At 35.5% G+C, this 22,900-nt stretch overlaps 1 protein-coding gene across 1 annotated transcript in view; it reads left to right on the forward strand.

Annotated features, from left to right (window-relative positions):
- Positions 1 to 808: 808 nt before the first annotated feature.
- sh3gl2a (SH3 domain containing GRB2 like 2a, endophilin A1) overlaps positions 809 to 22,900 on the forward strand; it is a 30,694-nt gene continuing 8,602 nt past the window's right edge. Inside the window, exons 1-2 of the mRNA XM_056459117.1 lie at positions 809 to 1,000; positions 21,465 to 21,533. Coding sequence (XP_056315092.1) covers positions 956 to 1,000; positions 21,465 to 21,533 — 114 coding nt within the window. The 5' untranslated portion in view covers positions 809 to 955. The remainder of the gene's footprint in view (positions 1,001 to 21,464; positions 21,534 to 22,900) is intronic.

Genomic DNA, 22,900 nt, shown 5'->3' on the forward strand with positions numbered 1-22,900 from the left:
CAGGTTATCAACTAGGTTTTGCAGTTTGTACTAATTGTTTTGAGAAATGCATTAACTGTTGTGCAAATGTAAACAGTGTTGTGAAAAATGCATCAAAGCGACTGAGAAAAACTGTAACATTAGTTAATGCACTGTGAGTTAACTTTATTTATAGTAGCTAATGCTGACAAAGATAAATACTGTGATAAATACATTGTTTGTTTATGTTAGCAAACACATAAACTATTATAAAGTGTTACCAGATATCTTTAGGACCATCCAGTCACCTGATCCAAAAAGTGTTGGCTGACAATATATTATTTCACATGCCCACTATAGAAAGAGGGAGAGAGAGCATTTTTACTACCAAATTTCAGTGTTCCCTAATGTCCCGAGTTCCCTGTCTGCCATTTTGATAACTGTGTGGTTTTCATTGTATAGTAGTTCTTCTTATTATTATTATCAATTATTATTATTATTATTATCATTATTATTCTTATAGTTTTTTTATTATTGTTGTTTTATATTTCCAATGCTCCTTGTTAGTAAGGATACATTCTTTGTTAGTAGGCTAGGCCTATAGGCTAATATGGGAGATCTGTTTTTATTTGTTCCACCACATGAACGGTGCCCCAGTCCAAAACAAGCATAAGCTCTGCGAAGATTATTCCGCGCAGTTTATTCAGTTGACTAGGGTTCTCCTCTGACCTGTCTTGAATGTACCTGTTGGCATAACGCCTTTTTGAATTAACCTGAAGGTTCCCCTGGAGGAGGGGCTCTGCTGTAATCCGTGGGGAGGCGGAACCTGACGCGTGATGTCACCGGCTCGTCATCATCAGCTGCTATAATCAGCCTACGCGTGTGGTGATTCCCAGTGTACGAAGGTTTATTTCTAAACGTCTCTCATCCCCGTATCTCTGAACATATTTACATCTCATCCAGGGGTTAGAAGAATAGCACTAGTCCAATCGGAACCATGTCTGTAGCGGGACTGAAGAAACAATTCCACAAAGCCACTCAGGTAAGATGCAACGGTACATGAATTCAGCATTCTGTTCTGTTGACCATTACGAGCCTGAAACGGGTTTGCTGCAGTGCTACAGCAGACAGTACAGCTTGTGTCCTGAATCGTAATGCGGCTCTTCACTCTGAACAGCGTGTGCTTCATTCAAAGCACCGTAATATAAACAAATAAGGCACTATATTGCCATCGGGCTAGTCGCTGTCAAAGCATTTCGTTCAGATGTTAAGATGAATGTGCGTTCATTGTTTTTTTCCGTACGCTTATCCGCGCCGTTGAAATGAAAACGCGTGAACATCAATATTTTAAGATGCGTAGATAAGGGCTGTTACATAATAGCTCATATCCTTAAATTGACCTCGATGCCCTCTAAAGCATTCGTGATGCTGTGACGCTAAATCCACGATGTTAAAGCCACCACATATAGCCTTTAGGTCCAATTTTATGCAATTGGAATTTTTACATTATAATATTTTTTTCATATTTAGACCCCAAAGTATGCTTGAATTTTCGTTTCAACCATTATCATTATTTTCTGTGTGTGTGTGTAAATTTCTGTATGTTTGTGTCAGTGGACTTAAAACCAGATTTAATATCTGGTTACCTTGTGAGGCTGCTTTACTATTGGTTTTTGCCTGTTCTGTCCATCTAGTGTCCTTGTTTAAGAATTCACCTTGCATTAATAGAGGAATGAGAGATGCATGTCTCACTGAGAGTTTGTGCAGACATAATTTGGGATTAAGATTGCGTAATTTTTAAGTATAAAATCTCAAACACGAAAAACATGACTTCAGCATCCCTTTACATTGTTCTTAATATGAAATTCTGTAACTTGCATATCACTGCCTGACATTAAACAACATAATCTGCCTCATTCTGACCAATCGTCAGGCTGTGACATCATCAGTGCACGCTGCAGAGTGGAGAGGGTGGCATGACTCAGAGCTGCTCTGTAGAACAGATGGTTCCTCAAACACACTGCTCCATCTCACAGCTTGCTGTGTACTTTATACACAGCCTTCTTGCAGTCGTGACAAAATATAGTGCCTGCTCTGTGAAATGCGGAGGCAGGTTTAACTAGTTTTACCTGCTTTATTCCTGGAAATTTGCTTGGATAGTTAATATTTGCTTGAATTTGAAACAAAGGTTTGTCCATTACTAACCAAAAAAATAAAATGTTTACAAACAGAAAATATATCATTCTGATTGTTTTCAAAATTGTGTACCTGAATAGGCCTTGAGAGACAACAAGTCTCTGTTTTTAAGAAATTTTATTTATGAGCACTTAGTATTAAAATGACAACAACAACAACAACAAAAAAAAAAAACATAGCATTTTCAGCACTCTTTAACACTTTAGGACACGCCATCTGGCTTTTCAGCCAATTGTGATTTGTTGCACAAAACTAAAGTGAGATTTCATGGAAACTGTCTCTGACTATTCTGTTTGGCTGTGTATGTAGTTATGCAGAGATTTTTTTTTAAATGTCTTTCTTATGAAAGTGATTTTTGTGAGAATACACACACACACACATTCTGTTTTCATAACTGCAAATTCATTTTGAGACTGTGTACAGAAAATGTAATTTCTATTTTATTACATGTAATGGATGAAAACTCTGCAATTAGACAACATCATTCTTGATTCTTTCACCATTGGGTGTTTAAGAACGTTTGATCACATTGTCACAAATTCGTGTTTTTTTTTTTCAGTTGTGAGCAGCACTGTACTTGGACGTGTAGAGATTTCTTTAGCTTCCATCTCTAGGTTTCTTTGATGTAAGGAACTATTTATGCACCACAGCGCCTGTCCCAAACATGGCTGATGTTTTATTCTGCTTTCCCCATTACAAATTCTGGACATTGCTTACTGCAGTGCACACATTTTTCTGTTGAAGTTTTTGTCAACTGTACCACATACTTGGCAGGCCAGTGTTTTTAAATGACCCTAAAGAGTGGGACATTTTACCTCCTAAAGAATGAGATGTTTTCCCTTAAAAATATAAAAATTTATTCTTTTATTGTTATGTATTTTATCACATCGCTACCTGCACTTGAACAGTATGTTCAACATTATCAGTGTAGTGCATCTAGCCATTTTTAAATGCTAATCAAATTGTGAGCTGTTTATTGTCCACCTACACAGAAATGAAGGATGTCTCAAATTGTAGATTGCAGAATATACCGTCTCCTAAAATAGTACTTTCAGGATGGAATGTCTTTTTATAGTGTTAAATAGGTGAGCCTGTAGTAAGGTGAGTACACAGTCACTAAAAAAAACATGCACTGGCAAGCTAGTTAATAGTATAGTGTCTAATGCAGGTAACTGGTGATCAGACCCTAACTGGCCTCAGGAGGAGATGGCTCCGGTTCAGAAAATGCAGCAGTGCTCAAAATGGGTAAAACATTTGTTCCAGCTGATTTACCTCAGATGTCAGATTTAGTTCCAGATGGCAGAGGGGCAAAAGCCTCTGAGTGAGAAAGGCCTTGCACAGTTTGGTAGAGAATAGGGAAGAAGACATTTGTTAGTTTTAAAGTGCTTTCACCCATATAGTAACTTATATTATTTAACTACAAATATAGTGATCATAACAAACATGTATCAATGGTTAACAAGCTCTATTTATTGCTGTACCACCAAAAAATAGAGTATTCAAATTTTATAAGCTTATTAACTTTATATCATAAGCCTTCTATCTTTAAATGATTCCCTAAGCCTACTTTGGTGATAAGTAGTAGTTTGCTCTTTCCTGGAACCAGCTCATTTGTTTTGTTCTAATCTCCAGCACCTGCAGGATTTAATTCAAGTCTATGCAGAGTCAGTGTTAGAATGAATTATTGTTAATTTCGAATGTTCTCATGTTCAATTTGAGTACAAACAGAACAGAAATGGTTTATTATTATTCTCAACACACACTACAGACCATTTCAATGTGGCTGGCCTATAAACATTTCCTGCTTGTTACCAAGCTATTTCATAACTGTAACAAGAGGCAATTTAATTATATCCTAATGTTAAAACGGCTGCCATAACATATTTAATCAATATGTGGACCTTTTGGATTCTTGGAAGCTATTGAAAATTAAAATGTAATACAGGAAATACATTAGGACGAATGTTATTGTTTATATCCATCAAAATAATCCATGAGAGAAAAATGAAAGATTTTTTTTCGTCTGCATGTTCACATAGGAAAATTGACATCGATAAATGGTGGTGCACAGAAACGCACTTTTACATAAATGGCTGATTTTTCATATATGGCACAGCAGCTGAATATTTAAACAAATACTTGGTTTAAACTTTATTTTAAGGTGTTCTTTTTGCAGTGCATCTTAATTCAAGTACTGAGTAGTAATAACTACATATACTTACTATATGATTACAGTTAGAATGCAGGTATAGTGGTAGTTGCATGCAATTATGTATAATTAATTGTAATTACTATGGTAAGTACATGGAACGTTTTAAAGGGACACCTTAAAATAAAGTGTTAGATAATATGGTTTTATTTACTGTTTGGCCTTTAAGTATCTTCATGCTGTCTGTTGAACTGACTGTGAATTTGCTTTAGATGAATCAGTGAAAGAGTGAATGTACTAGGGCTGTGCAATATATAGTTTCATCATTGATATCACAATGTTATCATTCGCAATAGTCACATCGTGAGTATTCACAATGTTGAGTCTGGATTATAATTGATCATTTTGCAAGTGTTTTTTGAGACTGTGTGAAGGTTTTAAATGGGGCAATTGTACCATTTTAAATTTAATAATAATTAATTTGATTGATTTGTCTATACGCTGAAGACTATGCAGTATTATTTACATTTGACTATTCAATTACTGTACACCTGAATACTGTTCGACTCCTCGGGAAAACAATAAAATTATTAAAATTATCTTTATTAATTGAACTATGCTTGTAGATTGTTTATTATATTTTATGCACTCCCAATTAATCTAAATTTATAAATTCTTTCCAAATAGTTATTCAACTCAAATTGTATTCATACAGCAATATATAGTGCACTATTAAAATATATTGCGATGTTATATTTTTTTCAATATCGTGCAGCATTAGAATTTACTGTATATCTATTCAAACCTGCAAACCCATTTGTAAGCTAAAAGGAAAAATAAAACTACATGAAGATTTATTAATAAATTATTGACCTCACGTTCATACAAGGGAAATACAGTGGACACATTGTAATGTTTAATTTTTGTTTGTTTTTGAATGCTTAGTAACTCCTATGAAATTTAATTAATAGGTTTTCAGTTGTCACTGGGTTTTTGAAATACCCTCATGTTCAGGTTATGCGACTTGTCTTCATCCTCAAAAACCATGAACAAAACCATGCAAGCTAAAACAAGATATGAAACCACATATGAAATGAGGACAAATAAAATGGTTTGTGCTGAACACCATGCAATTTCCGCTGTGTTTTTGGCCACCAACAGCTTTAACCATCAAAATGAAAATGTATACAAAATGTAATTCTGCATATTCTATGTATTTAGTTTATTTTGTAAACAAACTTTTTATATAAATGCATGTTTATGGCAAAAACTGAGAGCCATTAAAATATTTATGTTAGTAATAAGTTATGTTTTCTTTGGATTTGACCTGAATAAGTACATTTTTGTCATTTTAAAGGGCACCTACAGTGAAAAATCTACTTTTCAAGCTGTTCAGACAGACATATGGGCAGGTATAGTGTATAGACCATAGAGCGCAAAGCAACCGGGAATAAAAGGTCTGTTCAGTTCGCTTGAACCATCATCAAACGGGATCAAGAGTGAGTTTTACAACTTTAAAATGTTTAAAACAGAGCATGTGTGTAATGAATTACACCGATTTACTTCAGATTCACTTCATCAGCACAGCCATGTGTCAGAACAATTATAAAAGAAGATGCTTCAATCCCGCTTTGTGGACGTTAAATCAGGTTTATTTTGTACATTAACATAACAGATATTCATACAGCAGTGGAGATTAACCTGTAGCCTGTCACATTTGTCTGTGTCTGTGTGTGTGCGTGTCTCGTCCACGCTGTGTCTGTGTATCTGTGTGTGCGTGAACTTTGTAACGACATTGTGTGTGACTCATCATAGCAACTCTACAACAAATACTAATTGGTAAAGTTCTTACTGTAGTATTTCTCACAAACGTTACATCTTCTTACGAGATCTTCTTCCTTAATGTGTGTCTGTTGTCTGAATCTGCCGAGGGAGAAGATTAAGGCACGCAGAAAGGCACGTAGAAAAGGTGGGCGGGGAGGACTAGCCTTAAAGGAGCAGTACACCAAAACAGCCTCCTAGTGCAAAAATTTATAAATTAGAATTTAATAAAAGGTATAATAAAAAAGATGGGTGTTGAGCTGAAACTTTATAGACACAAAAGACTCATATTAAATCTGAAAAAAAAGGGTAACCTAGGTACCCTTTAAGCATTTATTTGGAGAAAATGATAATAGGTCAATATAAAATACTCCAAATATTGGTTTGGAAATATGTATAGATATTTAAAATATGCAATGTACTCGTCTTTTTCTAATATTTAAGCTCAGACAACATGGAATAATTTCCTTTGACCTATTGTCATTTTCGATGATAATGTACTTGCTTGAAATGTTGAAGATAGGTTATCAGTTCTTTACAAAATCACCTATTCAATAACACAGTTCTAAGTTTTAGATCTTCTCACTCTCAATATATTAAATGCTACTTCAAGCATGCTAATATGATTTCAGTACACTGCAAAAAAAAAAGTTCTAAGTTATAGTTTTTGTCTTGTTTCTAGTCCAAATGTCAAGAGGCATTTCCTAGACAAGCAACGGAATAAGTTTTTTTTTTTTTTCTTTAAAACAAGCAAAATAATGTTGCAGTGGGGTATGTAAAATAGTCTAGTTTTCACTTTTAAATAAAATCTATTTATTTAGCCCAATGACAGATTATTTTGTTTGTTTCAATTAAAACTCACTTAATTTTGACATTCATTCAATCATTTTCTTTTCGGCTTAGTCCCTTTATTAATCTGGGGACGCCACATCAGAATGAACGCCAATTTATCCAGCATATGTTTTACGCAGCGGATGCCCTTCTAGCTGCAACCCATCACTGAGAAACAGCCATACACAATCATTCACACACATACACTACGGACAATTTAGCTAACCCAGTTTACCAATTCCACATGTTTTTGGACTTGTGGGGAAACCGGAGCACCCGGAGGAAGCACACGCGAACACAAGAAGAACAAGCAAACTCCATACAGAGATGCCAACTGACCTAGCTGAGGCTCGAACCTGCGACCTTCTTGCTGTGAGGTGATTGTGCTTCCCACTGCACCACTGTGATGCCTTAATTTTGACATTATATTTCTAAAAACAAGACAATGTTTTTTTTATTTGTCCAGAAAATGCTTCTAGATTCAAGGATCTTTAGATATTTAAACTGGAATCAAACTCAAAGTAAGAATAGAGTAGTATTGTAGTGTATTTGTTTGGCAATATCTAAACCATATGTTTGGTGTCAAACTAATTTGAAGTCAGAGGAGATTTTTTTTAATGCCTGTGTGAAAGTCATGCAGGTTTGAAGCAAATAAATTGATAGAATAGTTTTTTGCCTTTAAATTATGCCCTTTAAATGTTTTAGTAATCAAAGATAAATTGATTTATTGATGTAAAATTAACATTTACTATATGGTGCACTCTTAACATGCACATTAGCGTGCTTCTCTTCCATTTTTGACTGTTCAGTAGCACTGTTACCTCATAGCCAGAAGGTTGCTGGTTGCAGTCAGGAGACCTTTCTGTGTGTTTTCATGTTTGTATGGGTTTCCTGTATGTGGTCTGGTTTCCCCTGAAGTGAATTAGAAACTGGTCGTAGTGTAAAAATGTGTACGTGTGTAAATGAGACAGAATGAAAGCGAGTGAGAGAGAGGAAGATACAGCAGCTCATCCTCCTAATAACCTGTGCAATCTACCAAGACCAGTTCAAATTAGCTTTGGGTCATAAACAGACAGCCCATGATAAGCAGGTGCAGGTAGATAACAAAATGGGCATAAGATGATTTCATTTGGACATTAGACACACAAAATCAATCAGTTGACAATCTGTTGACACAATCCAAGGTCTTTGGTTCAATAAGACATTCGGCAAGAAACGTCCTCCCATGTTTTATTTTTATAACATACCTAATACACGCTGCATAGAGTTGATGTCATAAGCCCACCGGTGAAATTGTCTTTTTCAAATATTTCCCAAGTGATGTTTAACAGGTAAAGGAGAATTTCACGGCATTTCCTTGGTTGTTTTTTTATTTTTTTTTATTTTTTAGTTTTTTATGAACAAAGTATTTTTTCTTTTAGGGTGGAATAAAACCAGTTTTTAAATTTTCTTTAATAATTTTACAGTCAACCCTCTTGAGAGATTTTTTTTCTAGATAGTCTACAGAACAAACCAGCATTATTCAATAACTTGCCTAATTATCCTAACTTCCCTAGGTAACATAACCTAGTTAAGCCTTTAAATTGCATTTTAAGCTGAAATAGGTAGAAATTTCAAGCAAAAAAAAAAAGAAGAAGAAAAATATTTTGCACCATTAAAAAAGACAAAAAAAATTGACAATTAGAAATTACAACTCCAAATTAGAAATTTTGGACAGTATGAAAAACGCAAATAAAAAAAAAGGAAAAAGGTGTCTAAATTTACTTTGACTTGTATTTCATTGCAGACAATAAACAAACATTATGTAATGTCTTCCTCATGATTATTATTATTATTATTATTTAAATAAACGCATATTCCAATTTTGGTTCTTGCAACGCATTTTTAAAGAAGTTGGGACAGGAACAATTTAGAGTTAGTGTTAAAAATGTTTTGTAAAATCTATTGAACATGTTAGCCCTATTACCCAAGTGTTTAATGGAAAAAATATTTTTTATTTCTCTGTGAAACAATACTTGGGAAAGAGGGCTAATGATTTTGCCTAAACCAGAAGCGAGTGTTGTGTCACATAAAAAGTGAACAGAGATGATAATAATCACACAGATAATGTATAGAGTCAATTTCACACATTCTCTATATGATTGAGTTTGCTAGCAAACAGAACAAACCTAACAGTAAAATAACAGTTGATTTGATGAGTCCAGTTAACACAGCCTAGTTTCATCTCTGTGCAGACTTTAAGAGGATCTATGCGTCAATGTGTGTGTTTTAGTGTAAAATAGTTTATTAATATTAAGAGTAAACCTCAAGGTACTGCTTAAAATAATTGTTTTTAAAAAAATCCATGACCCTTTAAATAATACTGTAGATACCAGTTAACGAACAATCACAGAAAGTTCCATATTTATTTGAAAGCTCCCCTATCATAAAAGATGGGTCTGAAATGTTAGGCATGTTAGGCATTAATGCTAGCTGCTAAAATATTTATGCACACACCTTACAATTGAGCGAAGATTAACTGGTCACCCTAGCTGAGCCTGGTTTCTCCCAAGGTTTGTTCCCCATTTCTGTAAATTTTTGGAGTTTTGGTTTATTGTTGCTTGTTGTAGAGAATTGCACTTCAGAGAATTGATCTTCAACAGTGACATTTGTATTAACTAAACTGAATCAATTATACGGTAATATATAGCTACAGTATTCTACCACAACATTGTTCACTGTCTGATATGCTGAAATGTTCCAAAATCTGAAAGCTCATTATGGCTTTATATTCTCTTTTCTTTATGTTCAGCTACTTTGAAACCATCTACATTGTAAAAGTGCTTTGACTTTCTCACGACTTTTACTTTTGTTCTGTTCTGCATCCCAGTCATCACTTAGTTGTAGTCTGAGGATGCTGTATGTGCCAGGACAGGGGCTCATCCTGCTGTTACATAAGAGCAGTGAGGCTTAAAAATTACATCACCATCACCATTACATCCCAAAGCATCAAAATGACACTCGATTGACATCAGAATATGTCCTTGGTATTTTATGAATATTAGGGTTTATGCACTGAAATAATGTGCTCCTCTTGCTTTATATAATAATGTATATTCTGTAAGATGTGTATACATTTTTATAAAGCTATATCTTTGCTTTGTTATTCTGCATTCAATGCTTTTTTGGCACCCTTAGCATTAAATCAAACATGCAATCCAGCAAGGGCTTTCACATGTTCTGAGATGCTTGTTTACAGGCTCTCCACTTGTTTTAGTTAGCCTTTTTGGACTGTTTTATCATACTTTTTATTTTATAGTGCAGCATATTTACTGTCCTCTCTATATGCAACACCCTAACTGTTTTGATTGTTAATAGCGTGAACTTTTTTTTTTTTAAGCTGCTTTAATGAATGATAATTTCAGTGGAAAGTGGTGTGCAAATAAGCTTAAATTAAATTGAACAAAAAGAATGTTTGTTAGAATAGTTGTTGTAGATTGTGTGTGCGTGTGTATGTGTGGTATGTATGTATGTATGTATATATATAAATAAATTCAGAGTATAATATATATCTACTCTACAAAATAGAATAGACAGACTCTTGCCTCCTCTAGCCATCTTTATGCATGAGCTTTCTCAGCTGTCCTTAATTATATACACGCACACACACACGCACACACACACACACACACACACACATACATACTTAGACACACGCTCAATAATAATAGGAGTCAGATACTGCTGTGTGTCCCAGCCCAAGGGATGCACACCCCTTTCTGTCATGCAGACAATCACAAATCAAGGGAGGACATCCTCCCATAACCTCCGTTATTTGTCCATCTATCTGTTCTATTTATAAACTGTTAATCTTTGGTGGTTGTAATCCAGAAGGCACAGACTCAGGGGAATATTTTAAGACCGCCCGACTGGAAGGTGGGGGTGGAGTTTCTGTACTCCATGCGCTGCTGTCACATTGGGCTTCATGTGACTGCCATCCACCTAGTCAGTGGCACAGCATTTCTTTTCCATTGCAGGTAAAAAGGTTTTCATGAAACATTTAGCAACCCCTGATTTGAGCATTAGAGCCTATATGTGGATATGTGAGTTTATCCACCTTTCCTTCTCTCTTGCTCTCCTATCAGAGCCACTCTTCTGCAGACTGTGTTTGCTGTAGATAGCATGAACTGAAATGATGGAGAACCTGTATGTGAGATTCATGTCAATGTCAGTATGTGGCCCTGCAGCACAAAGGACAGAATGCGTTGCTTTAGCCTTTTGCGGGGTTAGTTATTGTGATCTCGCGATTGCAATAGAAATACTGGGAAATGTGTCTAGACTGATGGCATTTCATGCTGTTCAGCTTTATAATCTTAAAATGTGAGCAAAATCACCTGTTTTTTCGTCACTTTAGACATTATGCTAGAGAATCATTTAAATATAGCTCTAAACTGACGTTGGTGAAGTAGCAACGTTTTCTGTTGTTTTGATGACAGCTGCAGATGTAATGGCGGAAGAAACTAGTTCCTCATACAAAAGGACTCTCTGTCTTTGATTTTCTTTTTTTATATACACAGTTATGTTGTCGAACTGTTGTATAAATGCAATAGCACACTCGTAGCAGTGCGATGTGGCTGTATATAGTCACTGGTGGGACACTAGGGCAAGAGCCACCATATCTGCGGGGCCTTGGAAAGCGAGTGTGGAATCATGGGAGTCTATATTCATAGCTATTCAAATGTATTCAAAACTCATCAATATTATGGAAGTATGAAGCAGGCTGAAAACCATTAAAGCACATCGAGACCACTGAAGCAACTGAGTCTAAGAGCTTTATTATGCCACAGATGACCACTTCCAGTTCATCTGGTCATAAGTATGTGGGGAAAGTATGCAGCACTGTCTTATCATTATAATTACATTTTGAAGTTCTCTTTTAGTGCTGATCTGTGCAAGAATAAAACAAACAACATATTAAAGATTCTTTGGTGTTTCTTTTGTGTTTTTCATAAACCAAGCTAGAAATTGGTGACGTAGGTATGTCAACACAGGACATGGTCTGTTTCGCTAATTTCAGTGGCTTATTTCTCTGAATTTGAACATTCTTCTGAACATTTGGAATAATGCAAGTAAGCAAAATATATAACTCTGTTCTAGTGGTTTTTGGATATTTTAACGATTCTTTTTACATATTTGGCCATTTTAAAGTCTCTTTACTTTTTATATGCAAAATAAATACAAATTTGGTATTTCAAATTATGACTGTCATAAACTAAAGTGTACTTTTTAGAATTATTACCAATTTTATTATACTGAAACCTAGGTTTGATTTAAATAAATGCAAGCACATTTGTGTAGTTAGAACTATATACAGTTGAACTCAGAATTATTTGCATCCCCCCCCCTCCCCCTGTTTATTTTTTTCCTCCCAATTTCTGTTTAACGGAGAGAACTTAAATGTGTTTAGAATTCTAAATGTGTTTAGAAACACATTTCTAAACATAATAGTTTTAATAACTCATTTCTAATAACTGATTTATTTTATCTTTTCCATGATGACAGTAAATATTTTATTAGATATTTTTCAAGACACTTCTATACAGCTTAATGTGATATTTAAAGGCTTAACTAGGTTAATAAGTTTAACTAGGCAAGTTAGGGTAATCAGGCAAGTTATTGTATAGTGATGGTTTGTTCTGTAGACAGTCAGACAAAAAAAAATTGCTTTAAAGGGGCTAATCATTTTGATCTTAAAATGGTTCTTAAAAAAATTAAAACCGCTTTTATTCTTGCCAAAATAAAACAAACAAGACTTTCTCAAGAAAAAAAATATTATCAGACATACTGTGAAAATTACCTTGCTCTATTAGACATCATTTGGGAAATATTTAAAGGGGGGCTAGTAATTCTGACTTCAAGTGTGTGTGTGTGTCTGTGTGTGTCTGTGTGTGTCTGTGTCTGTGTGAGTGAGTGAGTGAGTGAGTGACTGAGATAGTGCATTTTATCCAGTGCTGAGTTCTGGCTGGAAGGACATCTGCTGCATAAAACATATGCCAGAGTAATTGGTGGTTCATTTCATTGTGGCTTAGTCCCTGATAAATCAGCGAGTGAGTTAGAAAAATTGCAACAAATTACAGTCTAAGTTATTGGTGTCATCTGGCAAAACATTGGTCATTGTAGTAATGAATGATAACTTTTGTAGGATATCCAGTTATACAGGTGCATGTTCAAAGTAATTTCGTTCATCTGTAATTCACTGATTCCCATCCAGCTCATATTTCTCACAAATTTGTTAAAGTTATGTAGAGGTAATCTTAGAGCCAAAGACTTTCTTTACAAATGAGATTCAGTAATTTAATCTACTGTAGGGTCCATTATGGTATGGCCTCTTACAAATTTCAATGGCTTCACAGGCTCTCTGTCTGATGGCTGAGGATCCACTGCAAACTTGATCTCATTCCCCTGTGGAGAAAATTGGGAGAATAAAGATTTTTATCCTACGGTACATATCATTTTAGGTGTTTATTGGCATTGATCAGGTCTTAAAAATATACTACATTTACTGTACTGAAGTAGCTTGGTGAACAGAGAATCTCTAGATACTACAAAAAAAAAACAATGTAATGCAAATGCATTGTATTGCAAATACAAAATGTTTTTAAATGTTATTTACTATGCTGTACTGCCATAAAATGCATTAATACATTGTTTAAACTGTTCTTTGATGTCTACATAAAGTATGTGGCTTAGGTATGTGCAAAACAATCTCCACAAATGTTTTTTTCAAGCCCCTTTAGAACCCCTCTGAATTGCCCCTAGAATGTAAAAGCTATATTTTTACCTTATTTGGAAGGGATATGGATATTAACAAGCTCTGCATTATTCCACCAGAGCTCTCTATATCTACAATCTCTGGCAAAAAATATCGGCACTCTTGGAAGATGTTCATTCAAATGTATAATTGTGTCAAAAAAAGCAAACACACACATGCCACAAAACTATTATCAGTAACAATCCTACCTTCTGGCTGTATGAAACACTTAAAAAAAAAAAAAAAAAGAAAGAACACAGCCATTTTTACAGATCAAACAGAGGACAATTATATGGAATCAACCTGTACTTTGCCATTTTAAAACGAATAACTGTATTAGATTACAACAGCTTATTAGTCTATATATATATACACACACAGTTATTTTCCTCCCTGCAAATAAGAAAAGGGAATTAAATACAATAGAATAAAAATATGAAACATCTATGATATCATCATTCTATGAAACATATGGTGAAAAATCTGCTTTTCAAGCAGTTTGGACAGACTTATGTGTAGGTATAGTGTAGACCGTCATATTGGGGTGATATAAACACACCCAGTCCCTTTTTTCAATTTAACAACATAAAAACGGTGGACCAATTGGAGTGATTTTCAGACTGACCGCAATTTGACGTAGGAGTGTGGTCCCCCCGCTCACTGAATTGAATGACAGCTGCATATTAACATGTCCCGGTAGTCACCTGGTAGTGTATAGTCATACCAACAAGACAGGTCGTGCACAAAGCAACCGGGAATAAAAGATCTATTCAGTTTGCTAGGATCATTAATCATCAACAAATGTTATCAAGAGTGAGTTTTACAAGTTTAAAATGTTTTAAAACAGTGATTGTGTGTAATGAATTACAGCGATTTACTTTAGCTTTACTTTATCACCACAGTCAGAACAATTATAAAGGAATATGCTTCAATCCCGGTTTGTGGACATTAATCAGGTTATTTTGTACATTAACATAACAGATATTCATACAGCAGTGGATATTGTGTATGTGTGTCTGTGTGTGTGCGTGTGCGTGTGTGTGTGTGTGTGTGTGTGTGTGTGTGTGTGTGTGTGTGCGTGTGTGTGTCTGCGCTAGGTATATGTGTGTGTGTGTGTGTGTGTTTGTGTGTGTGTCTGCACTATGTATGTGTGTGTGTGTGTGCGTGTGTGTGTATCTGTGTGTGTGCACGTGAACTTTGTAACGACATTGTGTGTGACTCATCGTTGCAACTCAACAAATGCATCAAATACTCATTGGTAAAGTTCTTACTGTAGTATTTCTCACAAACGCTACATGAGATCTTCCTTTGTCTGTCTGTTGTCTGAATCAGCTGAGGGAGGAGATTAAGGCACGCTGAAAGGCATGTAGAAACGTTGGGCGGGGAGGACTAGTACAACAAAACTGCAAGCTGATGCAAAAAGGTATAAAATAGAAACTTATAAAAAGGTATAATAAAAAATCTGATATGTGTTTTGAGCTGAAACTTTACAGACACATTCTGGAGACACAAAAGACTTGTATTAAATCTGAAAAAAGGAGTAACCTAGGTGCTCTGCTCATCTCTGAGGCTGAGCGCACATACAACATCATGCAGTCTCTTTCACGCTTTTAAAAACATGAATGATTCGAATCTACATCAATGAATGATGCGCATCCCGTGCTGCTGCAAATTTTACATTACAGTACATGTATTTAGTAATGTTCATGTGAAAATGAGCTTTGCAGAGCAACAAATGTGAACAACAGGAAAGGGGCGGTAAATGATGCAATAATCTCGAGTAATGCTTTTTCATAATCGTTAGAAGCCAAAATCGAAACTGAATTTTTCGATTAATTGCACAGCCATAGTAAGGGTTGAGTGCTGTCAAAAGATGCATAAATGTGCATTAAACACTCAATGGTGACTGCAGTTGGTGCCTCATTACAAACATACACGTGTGTCTATTACCACATTACAATTGCATATAGTACAACATGTATCATACGTTAAATAAACCAAAAAAATTTTTACACTGTCTTTATAACCTCAGTGCTAATTACTGTCCAGTTTTGAAATAGGAGTCCCACATACATTAGGAAGTACAAGAAGCTGTATCAAAATAAGGGAAACAATATAGTTGTAATCTTACTAGGAAACGTTCTTTCATCCCACCTCATTTTTTTTTCAAAAACTAAGAAACAGAAGAAATTCTGCAACAATAATGACACGGCATATAGTGTAATATTTGTGCAAGCCTTCTATCTGACTGAATTGTCCAAGGGCTTTTGATGTGATTTCCAAGGATTTTTCCATTTTGCCCTTGCCTCTGTGGAGGTCTGTGTATGTCTGTGCGCTGTGTTGTGGAAAATAGAAGCCTCTTTTGTGCTTCTGCTTTGCTCACAGGATTTATTGTCTTTAATACAAAGAAAGACTAAATATTTAAATGCAGTGATGAAAACAATTCTCATATCTAGATCTGAGTGTAAATATTCTTTTTGACATATATAATAAAGTTTATGGTCATTACAAGACCTCAGAGAGTCTAATTACTTCCCTGGAGATTGTTGCTGTATTTAAGGAGAGCAATGGGAAATAAGATGTGTTCTTGTAGAAAAAGCTAAGCTGATAGAAAATGGAAATAGAAATTGGTTTCTGGTTATGGAAATACTGCATGTAATTTTGCCCACCTAAATTCGTTCTGGGTAAAGAATCCTGTAAGACAATCGACTGTTTTCTGAGCAGACATTGCTTGCTGTCCCTAACAATGCGTGTGATGTCAACTAGTAACTGATTTCTTGAGAAGTGTTGTCAGAAGAACCCAAAAAGATTAAAAATCTAGCGTTGGACACCGCTGTTCACGCAATAAAATATGATACTATTGTGACGTCTGAATCTGATAATATATGTTCAAAAAAAAGGGCTGCACAGGGCGCAGTGGGTAGCACATTCACCTCACAGCAAGAAGGTTGCTGGTTCGAGCCTCGGCTGGGACAGTTGGCATTTTCTGTGTGGAGTTTGCATGTTCGCCTCGTGTTGGCGTGGGTTTCCCCCGGGTGCTCCAGTTTCCCCCACAAGTCCAAAAACATGCACTATAGGTGAATTGGGTAAGCTAAATTGTCCTTAGTGAATGATTGTGTATGGATGTTTCCCAGTGATGTTGCACCTGGAAGGGCATCCGCTGCGTAAAACATATGCTGTGTAAGTTGGTGGTTCATTCCGTTGTGGCGACCCCAGATTAATAAAGGGACTAAGCCGAAAAGAAAATTAATGAATGTACAAAAAAAGCAAACTCATGTACTTGCACTCCACAAAGTTATCCATTAAGCTTAAGCTCCATTACAGTATTATTTATAAAATAGTGTTTGTCTGTCAGACCTTTTTGTTTCCTTTGCAATTAGAATTGTTTAAACCACCATCATAATGTCAGAACATAATGAAAACAGGTTAGTCAGGTTGAGTCTGTTATCATGCCATATATTGGCATCAAAGTCTTTGTTTTCATGAATGATTTCAATTATTGTTATTATGCTAGAGCAGGGTATTTGATGTGCAAATAAAATCCAAATTAAATGATCATGCCACACCTTGTTCAGTTTTTATTTATAATAGTTCAAAGCGAATACTTCTAGAATGTCATTCCCATCAAGGTTATTAAACATATAGTTTTGTTTTGGGGGTTTTTCTGTGTATTTAATAAACATGTGATGAAAAACATTTTCCAGGGGGGAAACTTTCAGTAATAACAAGCCTGCGTTTAAGTACTGTAATCAGCATTCATTTTCTTTTCCTTGCTATGATACCAGACTAGGATTAATGATGGAGGAGGAAATGTAGGCCAGTAATCATTTTAAAAATGAGGCTGGGATAGTGCGGTCATCCATCAGTATTTTGATTTATGATCATTTCTTTTTAATGAAATGGCATGGGTCAACAGAGATTAAACACCCTTGCTACTGTATGCTTTCCGTCGAAAATGAAATCATTCATTCATTTATGGGCTCCCAGATCTTAACAGGAAAGTCATTTATGAAAGGGAAGTTCACCCAAGTGAAAGATAATCTTTTATTTTATAGTGAATGTCATTTGTTGAATCGATCCCATTTAATTTGTTTGCCCGTTTTAATTGGCCCTGGTTAAAGTGATTGACTGAATTGGTTGCATAATATTCAATATATTTTATTTGTAATTATACTGTTCAATCGTTTTAAAAGAGCTATTGTGTAGAACAGTTGATGTTAATCTAATTAATTGCTTATCTGTGTCCACATTTACATTTTATTTTCTTCATCTTACATAATCAGCATTTTTTTGTTTTGTTTTGTTTGTTTTTTTACATTTCACATTAAAAATAGATTTAATAAATAATAGCATTAATAAAATAGCATTAATAAAAAGTACCTCCAAATCTCCCGCAATCACCATGGTTGTTTTACATGCTTATGTCCGTCATAAATGCCTGATTTCACTGTGTTTGCTTAGCTTTAATTAGTTTTTCATTAGTCATCCATCTTCCCTGTGACTAATAATTTGTTTTGAGCCTTTCACCATCTTCCTTGGTGGCCATTTTGTTCCAATCCCATGGGATTTATTAGTATCTTTGCCCTCAAATCTTCTTAGCACAGTGATGGCTGAATCTTGAGAGAGAAGGTGTTCAGTTTAAGTATGTAGCTGTGAGTAAAGCCTGTAGCAAAGTCATATCTTTGGCAGACAAGGGAAGAAGTTTAATGGTTTGTAAGTATTTAAGTATACTGCAATAGTGATCGTATCATTTTCAAATGACAACAAACAGCAGAGCTTTAAATAATTAAATGATATACTCAATATATAATTAAATATTTTATATATTTAGCATTCACTTGGATTAGCAGACTAGTCATGTGTAGAATTAGCTTTCTGTTGAAGTGCTATTTTAGTATATTACTACAGTAATCACCTTTAATAGATTAAACATTTACAGAAGGACCTTTTAGTGAGAACCAGTAAGTCACACCTGTTAAGTTTTGTTACTTTAAGTCTGAACTTTGTTATTAATTACTTACCTGAACTAAAATAAAAATGTATTTCTATTACACATTTAAAACCGACAGTTTTTATGCCCAATTACTTTACAAACAAAACACACACGTGTCCCCTAATGTTTACCCTAATGTCATTACAATCCCCTGAGACTGTTCCATGAACAGAAACAGTCCAGAGACGTTCAAAGTCCAGAAAAGGAACCGACAACATTCCATGTGACTTCAGTGAGTCAACTGTAGTCCGACGAAGCTACAAGAAAATTTTTGTTTGCCAAAAAACCTGTAAAAACAACTTTGTTTTCCTTTTGTCTTCAACTTTAGTTAGGGTGTGCATTTTCATCATGGGCAATATGACGCGAGTGTGTGTGTGTGCGCGCGTGTGTGTGTGGGTGCGCGTGTGTGCATGTGTGTGTGTGTGTGTGTGTGTTATGCTGCTGACTCTAATGGCATTAGCTCATACTGCCCATAGTAAACACACACTCTGAGGATGAGGGTCAGTAATTAATGACGGAATGTTCATTTTAGCATAATTTAACCCTTTTAATATCCAAATTAGATGCTTGTGATCAATGTCTTTTGGTTTACAATGTGAAATTCTATCATGTTAGGTGGATGTGTAAAGAAATTAAAAACCTGCCCATGAAGGGATTCCTCTGAAGAGAGTCCTCTGTGTCAGCTTGGAGAATAATAAATATGTCATTTAAAATATTTAAAGAAATTTTCACACAATGTTATTTTACTTAAGTCAATGGGTGAAGTTTCTTTCTCCACTGTCACCTTGCTTAGTTTGGGATTGATGGAGCTGTGCATAGATGGAGTTGCAAATGTTGCGTTTCAACATTTGCATAGCATTTTTTTAATTGACTAGAACTTTATCTATGTTGAGCTGCTGTGACACTATCTACATTGTAAAAAGCACTATATAAATAAGATTTCAAGAGTTTACGTTTAGATAATGCTCGACTATAATAGCAGGTTTGGCATGCTGTCCCGGGAGAGAACCCTAAGCTCAGAGATGGATGAGCCCAAGGTTCCCGCCTGGTCAATGAGCGTTAGGAGGGATACGAGATCAGGTATTTCTTGAGTGCCCCGATTATGCTTTGGCTAATATGTAGTTTCTGATTGATTCAGTGTATGTATGTGTGTGTATATATATGTATATATATATGTATGTGTGTGTGTGTGTGTGTGTGTGTGTGTGTGTGTGTGTGTGTGTGTGTGTGTGTGTGTGTGTGTGTGTGTGTGTGTGTGTATGCCGACTGGCTCAATTAGAACTTGAACCTTTGGCCCTCCTGTTGCGAGTCAGTAGCGCTAGCCACTGAGCTGCCGTGTAGCCTAATCATAAAATGAGGAGGAGGAAGAAGGGAAGGATAGAGGGGAGTTTTCCAAAAGCGAAGATAGGTAATGTTTAGGCAGAATATTTATAGTAGTTTTAGAATGATCTGATAGGCTAGCTATTGATTAGCGATAAGGATCAGCTGTAGTCGATCATAGCACGTGCTCCTCTCGAAATTAGTTTGTGAAACTTCACAAAGTAAATTGAATTAAAAGGAGTGTGGTGTTGAATAAAGCATCCTTTGTTTTAGGTAGATCTTGGTGCAATTACTTCTAGTATGACGTAATGACATGCCTGTCAATAATTTTATATAATGGCTCGGTTTCAAAAGACGCTGTTCAGGCCTTGACTTTTCCTAAAAATCTGTTGCAAAAGGCAACACATAGGCTATGTTTAGGCTAGCCATCATGTGCTCTTTGTGCTATTTCTCATATTTTGGCCATTTCACTAATTCTGAACAACATGTTTACATTAATTATTTTGATGGGTGCAGCCATGTCACTCTAGCCCAAGCCTGGTCACCCACTGAAGCGTAGCAGGATTGAGCCTGGTCATTTACTGGATGGGAGACAATCTAGGAAAAGTTGGAATTGGTGTTAGTAATGCAAGCCGGAGCTGCTCAACCTGTGATCTAAGTTGGTGCTAAAGTGTAGCCATGGGGACATTTGTTGTAAGAAGCACCATTTTTTGGGTGAGATGTTAAACTGAGATTTTGGACTTGTGCTCTTGGACTTTTGTGTTCTGTAATAATCCCATACCACTTTTCATAAACCCAACTGTCTAAATTCAGCCATTCTTTGCCTGTAATAACCTACTGTTAATCCCCCACACTGAATTGGCTCTATAACTTTTTCTCCTCTCCACCTGTATCTGGTGTGTGGTGAAGCACTGGAGTGCCTAAACTTGTGACTGCCATCACATCATCCAAGTGCACATTGATGGTGTTTAGAAGAGACCCCCTCATGTGATTGTAAAGTGCGTTTAGGTGTTCATCAATATACGTTTAAAACGCTATATATATTCAGTTTGCTTTGCATTTTAGGTACTTGGAAATCAACTCCATGGTCTACAAGACATTTCATGTTATTCATTGTCATTGAATTGTGCTGTGTGGAAAGGTTTATGACCTGTTTGTTCAATTAGGCCAACCATGTACATGTAATACTCCAACATTGGACATTTTGTTGGCTTCCTAGTAAACTATTTATTTCAAACAAAGGAGACATCAAAACATGTACTAGTAATGCACCAGAGGCAGGGTTAGAAACCAGTGTATTGTGGACTGAAACTGTGAAGCAGTTAATCTTAGGATATATTTCAGAATTGTCAAAAGGAAAATGAAATAAATCAAATGAAAATAAACGTGTTGTTTTCATTTTGCAGAGAGTCAGTGAGAAGGTTGGAGGGGCAGAGGGAACTAAATTAGATGAAGACTTTACGGAAATGGAAAAGGTAAGTTACCTTCAGTGAGAGTTCTGAAGAAGCATAGCTCTGAGAATGTTTGATGTCAGAAGTGTCAAAAATATAAAACTCTTTTTATACATCACATTTATGCATCTTTTTTTATTAATAAGATTTCCATTGATGGGATGGTTTGTTGGGATAGGACTATATTTGGCTGTGATACAATTACTTGAAAATCTGGAATCTGAAGGTTAAAAAAAGTTTTAAAAAAATGAGAGAATTCGAAAAGTTTTTAGCAATACACCTTAATAATTTTAAAAAATTACATTTTGATACAATTACAGTTGGAAATTCACAAAAAAATCCTTAAGGAATTTGATCTTTACTTGATTTTTTTCAAAAAAGAAAAATCTAAAATTTTGCCAAAAATATACCAGTGGAAACAAGACTTGTTCTGTGGTTCAAGGTCACATTTATAAAGCCTAATTCCAAAAAAGATTACACTCCCTAATGTTATTTCAAGAGTTCCCACTTAGATATGCTTGGCGTATAAAGCTGGTTTGGCATGCTGTCCCGGGAGAGAACCCTGAGCTCGGAGATCTTTGAGCCCAGGGCTCCCGCCCGGTCGATAAGCATATCAGGGGATCCGAGATCAGGTAGGTCTCGAGAGTTCCCCCTTTTGAAAAGGGAGGAAAAGGAGGAGATGGGGTGGAAGGGGGGATTCTTCCAAATAAAGATAAAACATTAGGGAGAAAATGATCCATTTATAGTAAACTAGGATCGCTCTGATTGGATTATTACTGATTACAGATGAGTGGCCAGACGTGCTCAATCATATCACGTGCTCCTCTCGAAATTTGGTTTATGAAACTTCACATAAAAATGCAATACAAAGATAGTTGGGATGGGTGAATGGATGTCAACGAAAAAGGAATTGTAGGCAACAATGGTACCACCAGAGCACTACAAATCATATATAAACACAGTGCGGTGATGTATTTGTCTTTTATAGCACTTAACTTGACCTATAGTTAGTCGACTCCAAATAAAAGATTTACTCACCCTTCATTCTCCAAAATCTTTCATTTATTTCTAAACTGTAGCTAATCTGGGAGATTTCTGTCCCTCTACTGAAGGTCTGTTCACCTAGATCTCTGTCTTTATTATTTAACAGCTCCATGACTTGAACTGTTTTTGTCAGATAAAAGAGACATATTAAATGTATGGATGCTGTAAATATTGATCAGCATATAAACAGAGTTTACATGTGAAGTTCCTTATCAATTTAAATCGAATAGTAATATGAAATGACACAGTTTCTTCAGAGGACTCAATTACTATGGTTTTATTATTTTATCTTTACAAATGCTTGAAGCGTTTGGGTACATTTTTCTTTGTTTTTTTTTTTTTTTTTT

Source organism: Danio aesculapii, chromosome 1 (assembly GCF_903798145.1).
Source record: "Danio aesculapii chromosome 1, fDanAes4.1, whole genome shotgun sequence".
NCBI classification, from domain to species: domain Eukaryota; kingdom Metazoa; phylum Chordata; class Actinopteri; order Cypriniformes; family Danionidae; genus Danio; species Danio aesculapii.